The 12490-nt window shown below is 41.5% G+C and overlaps 1 protein-coding gene across 4 annotated transcripts in view; it reads left to right on the plus strand.

The window, feature by feature from the left end:
- The window catches only part of CKAP5 (cytoskeleton associated protein 5), a 113252-nt gene extending 100888 nt beyond the window's left edge, over positions 1-12364 (plus strand). For 3 of the 4 annotated variants that reach the window (XM_003412252.4, XM_064288188.1, XM_064288187.1), the window contains 9 exons: positions 2730-2909; positions 3645-3832; positions 4166-4241; positions 5230-5418; positions 5513-5650; positions 6176-6259; positions 6358-6517; positions 11519-11670; positions 11820-12364. In XM_003412252.4, the coding sequence (XP_003412300.2) occupies positions 2730-2909; positions 3645-3832; positions 4166-4241; positions 5230-5418; positions 5513-5650; positions 6176-6259; positions 6358-6517; positions 11519-11670; positions 11820-12065 (1413 nt within the window). In that variant the 3' untranslated portion in view covers positions 12066-12364. The remainder of the gene's footprint in view (positions 1-2729; positions 2910-3644; positions 3833-4165; positions 4242-5229; positions 5419-5512; positions 5651-6175; positions 6260-6357; positions 6518-11518; positions 11671-11819) is intronic. The other variant, XM_010592087.3, reaches the window with a different exon arrangement.
- The last annotated feature ends 126 nt before the right edge of the window (positions 12365-12490 follow it).

Genomic DNA, 12490 nt, shown 5'->3' on the forward strand with positions numbered 1-12490 from the left:
GATTGGCAAAAAGTAATGATACAGATGCTGGGAAAATATCCTTATACATTAAATGTAGAGATGTGAGTTGTTGGTGCTTTTATTGTTTTAGAAAGCAACATAGCAATATCTATTGTAATTAAAATGCTTTACCCTTCAGTCTGAATAGTTACACTCTTTGGACTCTTATGAATAAAAATGTGAGTGTGTGTGTATATATGTATATGTGTGTGTGTGTATACACATACTGCTGCAAAAAACCTCTTTAAGTGTTGAAAAGAAAAGGTGTCACTTTGAGGACTAAGATGCACCTGACCAAAGCCATGATATTTTCAGTTGCCTCATATGCATGCAAAAGCTGGGCAGCGAATAAGGAAGACTGAAGAAGAATTGAGGCCTTTGAATTATGGTGTTGGCAAAACATATTGAATATGCCATGGACTGCCAGAAGAACAAACAAGTCTATCTTGGATGAAGTACAGCTAGAATGCTCCTTAGAAGCAAGGGTGGCGAGACTTCGTCTCACACACTTTAGACATGTTATCAAGAAGGACCAGTCCCTGGAGAAGGACATCATGTTTGGTAAGGCAGAGGGTCGGCAAAAAAGAGGAAGACCTTCATCGAGGTGGATTGACACAGAGGCTGTAAGAATGGGCTGAAACATAGCAATGGGTTGTGAGGACAGCGCAGGACTGAGCAGTGTTTCATTCTGTTGTACATAGGGTCACTGTGAGTCAGAACTGACTCCTCAACATATAACAACAACAACGTACACATACACATGCACATATATATACACACACAAAGATGTTCATTGTAACATTTCTAGTGAACAAAAAACAAACTAGAAGCACACTGAAAGTTCATCCATAAGGGAATGGCTGAATAAATTTTGGTACATGCATACATGGACTATTATATAGTCTTTAAAAATTAGAACTGTTCCTGTTGACTTTAGGGATTTTCATAATTTTCTATTGAATGAGAACGGCTAGATGCAGAAAAGTATATATAGTGTAGTCTTCTACAATAAACAACGTCCCAAACGTTGACCCTAAATATGTGTGCACATACGGTTGTATATAATTCTGTGAACATGAAAGAATATGTATTATATTGTTAATGTTGATAACCTTGGGAAAAGGTGGGGAGTAAACCATAGAAGAAAAACAAACCCATTGCCGTGGAGTCGATTCTGGCTCATAGAAACCCTGTAGGACAGAGTACAGCTGCCCCATAGGGTTTGCAAGGTCTGTAAATCTTTTCAGAAGCAGACTGCCGAATCTTCCTCCTCTGGAGCAGCTGGTGGATTTGAACTACCAACCTTTTGCTTAGCAGCCAAGCACTTAACCACTGCACCACCAGGTTTCCTTGGGGAAGCAGCAGTCAAGAAGCCAAATAATGTATTACATTGGGCAAATTTGCTGCGAAAGACCTCTTTAAACTGTTAAAAAGCAAAGATGTCACTTTAAGGACTAAGGTGCACCTGATTCAAGGCTTGATATTTTCGATCGCCTCATTTGCGTGTGAAAGCTGGACAGTGAATGAGGAAGACCCGATCTGTTTGAATTATGATGTTGGCAAAGAATATTGAATATACCATGGACTGCCAGGAGAATGAACAAATCTGTCTTGGAGGAAGTACAGCCAGAATGTTTCTTGGAAGCAAGGATGGCAAGACTTCATTTCATGTGCTTTGAGCATGTTATCAGGAGGGAATAGTCCCTGGAGAAGGACATCATGCTTGGTAAAGTAGAGAGTAAGTGAAAGAGAGGAAGACCTTCAATGAGATGGATTGACACAGTGGCTACAGTGATGGGCACAAACACAGCAATGATTGTGAGGATGACGCAGGACTGGGCAGCATTTCATATGGTTGTATATTTTTTTATGGGTCAGAATTGACTCAATGGTACCTAACAGCAACAATTTTTTTTTTATGGTGTCCATGTTGAAACAGTATTGTTAAATAGGCCCAGTTATATGAAATAAATGTGTGTGTACATATGGGGTGTACATGCATAAAGAGATCAATGAAAGGACCACTAGCTTCCACAGTTCCAGGGGGCACCATTCACATTGTAATATATATAAATGTCACCTCTTGGAACATGGGCTACATTGTGAAATTTGGTGCTCCCTGCAGTTGTGCATTATGGTGACCCTGCATGAAAGGATGGTCACTGATGATTGATCATGGTTGTCTCTGTGTGTTTTTTGGGGGGTTCTGGTAAAAATAAAGTTGTTTTTCACTATAGTAAATAGGAGTTTTGTTTTTTTTCCCTACGTAGTAACATTATTAATGACCATCAATGTACTGAACCAAAAAGAGCACTGGACCAGGATGTGGGAGATCTGAGTTTCATGTTGGACTCAGCAGTCTGATCTTTGTGAACCTCACTCTTTTCATCTAGTAAATGGAGATCTTAATATCACAGAGCTGTTGGGATGATCAAATAAGATAATGGATATAAAGGCATTGTTATAAATAGAACATTTAATCACGGGGATTATTGGAATAGGATTGGTGACTAATTCACCTGACAGTATCTTGCTCAGTAAATATTTGTTGAATGATTGAATCCCGAAGGACTAGTTATTTATATGTAAAGTGACTGGGTTTTTTTCCAGCTAATATATTCGAAGAGCTTTGCCAATAAATATTTTTTACAGAGAGGTTCCTTGCAATGTCTTCCTGCTACTTAGAAGAATGAAGCTTGAAAAATGCATCTTGGATTTTTTGTTATCAGATTGATGAGGTCCTGAGACAGGAAGACAAAGCTGAAGCTATGTCTGGCCACATTGATCAGTTTCTGATAGCCACGTTTATGCAGCTAAGGCTCATCTACAACACACACATGGCAGATGAGAAATTGGAGAAGGATGAGATCATCAAGTTGTATAGCTGTATCATTGGCAACATGATTTCGGTAAGAGCACCTCTACAGACTGAACTTCCCTCCAGTCCCTCATCCCACCCAAGGTCTAAAGCCCAAGTCAGTGCACAGATGTTCCATTGAGACCTGTATCACATGGTAGAATTTACTTGCATGGTATAGCAAGCCACTGACTACTTCTATTGGATATTGGACTATACTCCAGCTGACCTTATTACTAGGATATAAAGTAGAATGCTTCAAACTACCTAGAATTCTGCTTCCTGCCAGTTTCTTCATCAGGCATGGTAGGCCCTGGCTGCCTTTATACAGAGAAATGTGCTCACTTTAGAAATATTTTATAAACTAAGGAGACACATCAGTTGATTTTGGTTATTACTGGAGGCTTTGGGGGTTTGTGTTGATTTTTATTTTTTCTCAGTAGTCTGAATTTTTTTTAATGTATTTAAATGAATATTAGAGTATGCTACCCACAAGTGACAACAGCAACTGGAATGATTAGATGGGAAACTTAGGGGGCAGTGAGTTTATGTTAATACAGGAGGAACAATTCAGAAAAGGTGAGAATGATTGCACAACTTGAAGAATGTAATCAATGTCATTGAATTGTACATGTAGAAATTATTGAATTGGTGTACTGTGTATATTCTCAACAACAACAAATAAATTATTTTTTAAAAAATACACCACCTATGTTTACCTTACAATAACTGTAATAACTCCATATATTTAGTTTTATACCTCCCTAACACAGTTGTGCCTGGGTAGCTGTTTCAGATAGAGAGCCTAGCCCGGGAGGCTTCCACTGGAGTACTGAAGGACCTGATGCATGGCCTTATCACCTTAATGCTGGATTCTCGAATTGAAGATCTAGAGGAAGGACAACAGGTGATTCGCTCTGTGAACCTCTTGGTGGTGAAGGTTCTGGAGAAATCAGACCAGACCAACATTCTGAGGTAAATCTGTTCTCTCAGCATTAGAGCCTGGAACAGCCTACAGGCTGTTTTGTCTACACCTAGAAACCAAAAAGTCCATAGATCAGTTGTAAGTTTACATTTGCCTACCAAGTTGATTTCTTACTCTTCTCCTTATGGACCAAAGGTATTCCAGCCTGAGACAAAAGCTAAATCTAGTAACAACTCAGTAAGCCATCCATATCATGGTTTTCTAGAATTCAAAAAAAAAAGACTGTAGAATTTCAATTGCCTTTCAGTGACTGACTTTAGGTGGAATGCAGGTTTGAAACTTATGCTGATGTGTTGGTTCTTTTTTTTTTTCTTTCTTTCCAGTGCCCTACTTGTTTTGCTCCAAGACAGTCTGCTAGCAACAGCCAGTTCTCCCAAATTCTCAGAGCTTGTTATGAAGGTGAAGTTGAAATGATTTGATCTCTTTTCTTTCAAAGATGCAGCCACTTAGTTAAAGTGGGGAGCGAGGAGTTAAAGCTAAGGCATAGAAACAGATCAGCCAAGACCCACTTGAAAAATTAGTTGGTCTTCAATTTTCCCTTACTCTAATTTTTTTTTTTTAATTTATGCCCCGAGTTCATGCCTAAACAATTCCTGAATAATATTGGTCTCAAAAGTGAACAGGAAGAGCTATTTTGTAAATATCTTACCAATTCTCCTAGAATCAAAAGGCAGGAAGTTTGAAACCCAACCCTAGAAGTTAATGCCTTGTTTTGAGACAAAGGTCATTTCTGTGTAGAAAAAAGATGTGTCTAGCCCTATAATATTTTCATCTGTTTGATGGGAGACTCCAATTAAGCTTATCAGTGACACTGTAAAAGGAGCCCTAGTGGCACAATTGTTAAGTGCTCGGCTGCTAACTGAAAGGCCAGAGGTTTGAACCCACCAGCATCTCCACAGGAGAAAAGACCTCACAATCTGTTCTCATAAAGATTACAGCCTAGGAAACCCCATGGGGCAGTTCTGCTCTGTCCTGTAGGGTCGCTATGAGTCAGCATTGACTTGATGACACACAACATGACACTGTAATACTGTTACTCACTATAACAGTGTAAGATATTTTATCTCCTCAGATTAGGTTTGATTAAACAATCTACGCTCAGGTACCAAGCACACCCAAGACAGAAGTTCCACATTTTTATAATCATTTAAGGCCCTTATACTGGGGCGGGGGTAGGAGCGAGGAATGTATATACATAACTTGTCTCTCCAGCCAGTGACGTGGTTGAAGTGGTTTAGCAGCTGAACTTGAAAGACTTGATATTCTATATTTACATTCCTGACCATCTTTTGGAAGGGGTCCCAGAGCTTGGAGAAGATGAATGGTGACAGAAATTATCCTTACTTTACAGTCACTCCTTCTAAATGTTCGTTTCATTTTTCAATAGTGTCTCTGGAGAATGGTTCGATTATTGCCTGATACCATCAATAGCATTAACCTGGACAGAATTCTTCTGGATATACACATTTTCATGAAGGTCTTCCCCAAAGAGAAGCTGAAGCAATGCAAAAGTGAATTTCCCATAAGGACCCTAAAGACCCTGCTGCACACCTTATGCAAATTAAAAGGGCCCAAGGTGAGCAAGAACAGCAACCAGTCCCTGAGCAAGCCTGAGAGAACATCCTGGGCGTGGCATTACTACCATTTGAATGTGCATATGTCTCCCTCAGATCCTAGACCACCTAACAATGATTGACAACAAGAATGAGTCTGAGCTAGAGGCCCATCTCTGCCGGATGATGAAACACAGTATGGACCAGGCTGGGAGCAAATCTGATAAGGAAACAGAAAAGGGTGCATCTCGAATAGTGAGTGTCCTGACTTGAAAGACTGAGAGGGAAATGAGGTTGTCCTGGAAGTAATCTGTCAAAGCTGTAAGCCATCTGGAGCCTGTCTTTCTTTGGGCCTAAGGTGAAGGTTCAAGGACCAGTATAATCAGTCTCCTGCTACAATGCTGTAACCATTTCTACCTTGAAATTTTTTAGTATAAACTAAGTATAACTATGTGCTTCTTGGTCCCCATGGAAAGTTTCTATGTATGTGCCTAAGGCATTGGTCACCAGATAAATCTACTGTGAGTTCTGTTGAATTGGGAAGGAATGGGCTGGGTCCTTCTTCATCAAGTGTAGTTAATAACCTGAGACTGGAGGCATTCAGTAACCATAGTGTTAGTGTTTCCACTGCAAACCCTGCAGTGTTTGTGCTTCCGTTATCTGCAAGGATGTATAATAAGGTCCAGGCTCTGAGAGATATTCAGTTCCTATTCTGCCATTGGTTCCTCTTTAATAAGTCAAACCTGAACAGTCATTCCTCCTGTCTTGTCAACTTTTCAGGATGAGAAGTCATCAAAGGCCAAAGTGAATGATTTCTTAGCTGAGATTTTTAAGAAGATTGGCTCTAAAGAGAACACTAAGGAGGTGAGAGGGAAAGAGTTAAGCCAAGTTGGGATCTGCTTTGTGCAAAAGGGTCACTAACTAACATCCATCTCCACCCCTTCCTTTTTCTTGTTGACCAGGGCCTAGCAGAATTGTATGAATATAAGAAGAAATATTCAGATGCTGACATTGAACCATTTCTAAAAAATTCCTCACAGTTTTTCCAGAACTATGTTGAGAGAGGCCTTCGGATGATTGAGATGGAACGGGAGGGCAAAGGCCATATTTCTACTTCAACAGGTATGGTTTCTTCGGTGTTGTTATTAGCTGCCATTGAGTCGGCCTCTGACTCATGGCAACCGCATGCACAATGTAACAAAATACTGCCCAGTCCTGTGCTATCCCCATGATCAAACCATTGTGATCCATAGAGTTTTCATTGGCCGATTTTTGGAAGTAGATCGCCGGGCCTTTCTTCCTATTCCATCTTAGCCTGGAAGCTCTGTGGAAACCTGTTCAGCTTCATAGCAACACACAAGCCTGACAAGTGGTGGCTGCACATGAGGCGCATTGGTTGGGAATTGAACCTAGATCTCCCACATGATAGACACGAATTCTACCACTGAACCACCAATGCCCTCATCTAGTAGCTCCAGAATATGCTCAAAATAGCTTCCAGCTCAGGAACCTGAAGTTTTGATTAGTTTAAATTCATATCCATGAATGTGGAGGTCAAGGTCACCAGTGATCTTCACATTGCTACATGCTGTGGTCAATTCTCAGTCAACTTAATGAAGTCATTGACAGTATTAGACAATGATAATCATTCCCTGGCCTTCAGATGATTTCTTCACTTGGCTTCCCTATCTCCTCACTTTCTCCACACTATCATGGTTTAACGTCTGCCTTACTGGCTGTTCCCTTTTGACTTCTGTCTTAGTTTTCTAGTGCTGCTATGATAGAAATATCACAAATAGGTGACTTTAACAAACAAATTTATTTTCTCATAGTTAAGAGGGGTAGAAGTCTGAGTTCAGGGTATCAGCTCTGGGGGAAGGTTCTGTCTATCTGCTCTAGGGGAAAATACTTTTCTCGACTTCTGTAATGTTCTTCTCAGCATTCCTTGATCTTCATGCGGCATCTATCTTTTCCGCCATTTGTGCTTGCTTGTTTCTGTGTCTAATCTGTTCTTTTTATAGGTCAACAGTGATTGCCTTAAGACACACCCTTCACTGGTATGGCCTCATTAACATAACAAAAAAACTCTATTCCCAAATGGGATTACATCCACAGGTATAGGGATTAGGATTCCAACACATTTTTGTGGGATGAAATTCACCATAACAGTGTCTTTGGCTGATTCTTACTCTCCTTAACCTTGTAATATTGGTGTCCCCCAGGGTTCAATCAATGATTATCCCTTTTCTCTTACTCTCATACCCTTAATGAATTCATCTACTCTCATAACTTTAAATACCATTTACATGCTGATGGGAACCATTTTTTTTTTTTTATCTCCAGCTTAGTCCTCCTCCGGATCTCCAGACTGATGTATCCTGCATGACATCTCCCCTTGGGTTTCTAGTTGTTGTGGTTAGGTGCCTTTGAGTCGTTCATGACTCATAACGACCCTATAGGAGAGAGTGGAACTGCCCCATAGGGTTTCCTAAGCTGTAATCTTTATGGGAGTAGATCACTAGGTCTTTTGTCCTGCAGAGCAGCTGGTGGGTTCAAACTGCTGACCTTTCGGTTAGTAGCCTAGTGCTTAACCATTGCACCACCAGGGCTCCTTTGGGTTTCTAGCAGATGTCATGACTTTCACATGTCAAAAGCTAAACTCCTGATCTCAGCTGCCCCTCTCCCCACCCCCCAAAAAAAACCCTGCTCCGTTTGCATTCCTCCCCATCTTGGTTGATGCCAACTCTGTCCTTCTAGTTTGCGAAGACCCAAAACTTCTCTTCCTCTCTGTCAGGAAATCCTTTGCTCTACCTGCATACTCTGCAGAATCCACCCACACCTCATCACCTTTGCTGCTGCCACCCTGATCTGAGACATCATCTCAACCTCCATTATGCACCATCTACCCATCTGATCTCCGTGTTTACACCCTTGTCTCTCTATTCATTTCTCCACATAGCAAGCATCAAAACAACTCTTCTCAAAAATTTTCCAAGGGCTCCCCCTTTCACTCAGCAAAAGCAAAGGGTATATGAGGTCTGTCTGAGGCATCTAGTGCTGCTATAACAGAAATACCACAAGTGGATGGCTTTAGCAAAGAGAAGTTTATTCTCTCACAGTCTAGGAGTCTAGAAGTCCAAATTCAGGGGAAGGCTTTCTCTCTGTGTCAGCTCTGGAGGAAGGTCTGTGTCATCAATCTTCCCCAGTTAAGGAGCTTCTCAGTGCAGGGACCCCGGGTCCAAAGGACACGTTATTCTCCTAGCTCTTGTTTCTTGGTGGTGTGAAGGTCCTGTCTCTCTACTTGCTTCTCTCTTTTACTTCTCAAAAGAGATTGACTTAAAATACAACCTGATCTTGTAGATTTGAGTTCTGCCTCGTTAACATTACTGCCTGTAATCCTGACTTGTTGTCATCATAGAGCTGGATTTAGAACACAGGAAAATCACTTCAGATAATAAAATGGTGTACAGTGACACAATACTGGGAATTATGGTCTTGCCAAGTTGATACCACATTTTGGGGGGGACACAATTTAATCCATAATGAAGTCCTACATTATATGGCCTCCTGATACCTCTATGATCTCCTTTTCTACTGCCCTCCCCGACTCTTTCCAGTCCAGCCCCCACTGCCTCCTTGCTCTTCCTGGAACACACTAAGTGTGTACCTTCTTAGGGCCTTTGCCATGACTATTTCTTATGTGGAGATGGCTCTTGTGCCAGAGCTTGTAGGTAGCTCCCTTTTCTCCATCACATCTTTGTTCCAGATGTCACCATCTCAGTGAGACCTTATTTAAAACTTGAAACCTACTTCCCACTCCTCATAGCATTTATCACCTCTAACATATATATTTTTTTAACATACCATATAATGTACTACTTATTAGGTTAATTGTTTGGTGTCTGTCTCTCTGCTAGAATTTAAAATCCACATGGGCAAGGAATTTTTCTGTTTTGTTGCTTGGTACATAATAGACACTAGGTATTTGTTGAGTGATTTAAATGAATACTTATCCTAAAATTTAGTTGAAATGTTACTGTCACCACAGTGAAAAGCCAGTATCTGAGAATTACTGCCCAGGGGACCTAGAGACTAAAGGAAGACCTTAGGAGGTTTTAGTGACAGAAAATACCTGTCAGAATCTTAAATCAAAAATGAAGACTCAACTGCAAAAGTTCCCTCTAGTCAGTGCAGACTGGAGTTCTCACATGTTCTCTGTCCGCATGCATCTGCCAGGCTGAAGCTCCAGTTCAACTGTGTTCTCTCAAGTCATCTCTTTGTTTCCTTTTGACCCCTTAAGTTACTCTTGTCCAAGAGTTTAACAGTCTTTTTCCTGGGGTGTGGTAAGCAGAATGTCAAATAGTATGTCAAGTATAGATATATCAGAGTTTGGTTGATCAGAGTGAGGCCTCTCTTTCTCATTTCCAAAGTCCCTTCTGGTGCTGTCCAACATTTGATTGTTATTTTTGGCCTAAACATCACCTTTGCAGCACAAGCATGTGATCCCACTAATTAATGAATTGGTTTCATGCCTTAAAGTATTCAAACATCTGTTAGGCTAGTTCTTCATTTTTTCAGCTCCAGAGTATTCTGATCTTTACATTAAAAGATTCCTCTTTCCCTGTTGTTGTTAGGTGCCGTCAAGTCGGTTCCGACTCACAGTGACCCTATGTACAACAGAACAAAACACTGCCTGGTCCTGCGCCATCCTCATAATCATTGTTATGTTTGAGCCCATTGTTGCAGCCTCTGTGTCAGTCCATCTCCTTGAGGGTCTCCCTCTTTTCACTGACTCTCTACTAAGCATGATGTCCTCTTCCAGGGGCTGGTCCCTCCTGATAACACGTTCAAAGTACGTGAAACAGAGTCTCGCCATCCTTGCTTCCAAGGAACACTCTGGCTGTACTTCTTCCAAGACAGATTTGTTCATTTTTCTGGGAGTCCATGTTATATTCAATATTCTTCACCAGCACCATAATTCAAATGCTTCAATTTTAATTTGGTCTTCCTTGTTCATTGTCCAGCTTTCACATGCATATGAGGTGACTGAAAACACCGTGGCTTGGGTCAGGTGCACCTCAGTCCTCAAAGTCACATCTTTGCTTTTCAACACGTCGAAGAGATCTCTTGTAGCAGATGTGCCCAATGCATACATCATTTCATTTCTTGACTGCTGCTTCCATGTGCGTTGATTGTGGATCCAAGTCAGGTGAAATCCTTAACAACGTCAGTATTTTCTCTATTTGCTTTTCGTTCCAGTTGTGGAGATTTTTGTTTTCTTTATGTTGAGGTACAACCCATACTGAAGGCTGTTGTCTTTGATCCTCTTTCTCTAGAGTAACCTATTTTACTTTCCTATATACTGTAAGGGAGTTTTTCCTCCCAGTGCCTTGTCTTTTTAGCTTCTGTCACTCATTTTCATTAATTTCAAATTAGGTATTTTAAATTCCTGCAATTTGTGACTGTTGCTTTCCTGAAATTTAGGTACATTAAATTTAGGCATGAGTGTTTTGTTTTGTTTCGGTTTCTGGTTTTTGCCTGTCCTGCCAGAATATTGATTGTAGTATGGGGGTTGCAGATGTTGCAGTCCCTTTCCCCTTTAACGTTTTGGGCACCTCGGCTTCTCCCCCTCTTCCTCTTAAATGCACCATAGCAGTGAGCTCCTTGCTGTCCTTCATAGGTTTCATTAAGAGCTTTCCTCTGTGTGTCACCTGGTCCAAACCTAGACTCATTCTTCCAAACACTTATGGTCCTCACATTCTTCAGTTGGGAAATTACAGGCATAGCTTAGGTTATTCGAATTGCCGAAGTCAGGGAGCTGAGACCTGGGATTCTGGAAAACAACCTCCTACATAACCCGGGATGTAGATGGATTGCACAGGTTACATCTGCCCTTCTTTGTGAGTTCCTAAAGTTCCCACTAATCTTATCGTGTACATTTCAAAGCACCCTTTACCATCAACCCCAGGTGGATTCTTAGGGATTATTTAGTTTTCAAGTACAGTGGAGATATTCAAGCCCCAAGAAATTCTTAATTGTTCCCCTTGGTGTGGCAGATCATGCAGCAGCCTAGAAGTGGGGAGTGTGTGTATCTGAACACTCTTTCTGCATATTCCTCTCTAGGCATCTCCCCCCAGATGGAAGTCACCTGTGTCCCCACTCCCACAAGCACTATGTCCTCCATAGGTAACACAAACGGAGAAGAAGTAGGACCATCGGTCTACCTGGAAAGGCTAAAAATCCTCCGACAGCGATGTGGTCTCGACAATACAAAGGTACTGCTCGTTTCCTTCTGTGTGAGCCTGGGAGGGCAGTGACAAGGCAGGTCAGGCACGGCTGGCCCACAGAGAGGTGGCTCAGTCTTGGTATATGTTGTTCTGGAGCTGCTTCTCGACCTGCTTAATGTCTCTTCTTCTCTCAATAGCAAGATGACCGACCTCCCTTGACCTCTTTGCTCTCCAAACCAGCAGTTCCTACCGTCGTCTCCTCCACAGACATGCTCCACAGCAAACTCTCTCAGCTACGGGAGTCGCGGGAGCAGCACCAGCATTCAGACCTGGATTCTAACCAGACTCACTCTTCAGGAACCATGACCACATCGTCCTCCTCCACAGCGAACATTGATGACTTGAAAAAAAGACTGGAGAGAATAAAGAGCAGTCGCAAATGAAGCTGCCCCACTCCCCTGTCACCCTGCAGCTTTAGTTTACTAAACTAGGAAGTCCTCATAGTTTGAAGTGGCCTCGGCACGCCTAGTGTACACAAACAGGTTGTATGTATCATACTGTGGATCTGGGGGAGAAGTCGTTGTGGCACAAGTATTTGTACATACTCTGCTTCTCTCCGTCAGCATCCTGCCTCTCTAAAAGACTGTCTGTGTATTAGTTTAGTGTACAGACTTGTAAACAGTTGCTTTCCTCTCAGCTCAGACTTCTTTCCATATCCTTTTTCCTGTGTTTTATTTTTAATTTCTCATTTGTAAAGTTGTCCTAATCTTTCCTAGCTTTTAACTATTAGAAACTCTTTAATAGTTTTCCTTTGAGTTTGTGAGTTTTCCCTGTAGCCCTGAAGGGTCGCTGTATTCTGTATGAATGC

This window comes from Loxodonta africana, chromosome 7 (assembly GCF_030014295.1).
Source record: "Loxodonta africana isolate mLoxAfr1 chromosome 7, mLoxAfr1.hap2, whole genome shotgun sequence".
Classification (NCBI taxonomy): domain Eukaryota; kingdom Metazoa; phylum Chordata; class Mammalia; order Proboscidea; family Elephantidae; genus Loxodonta; species Loxodonta africana.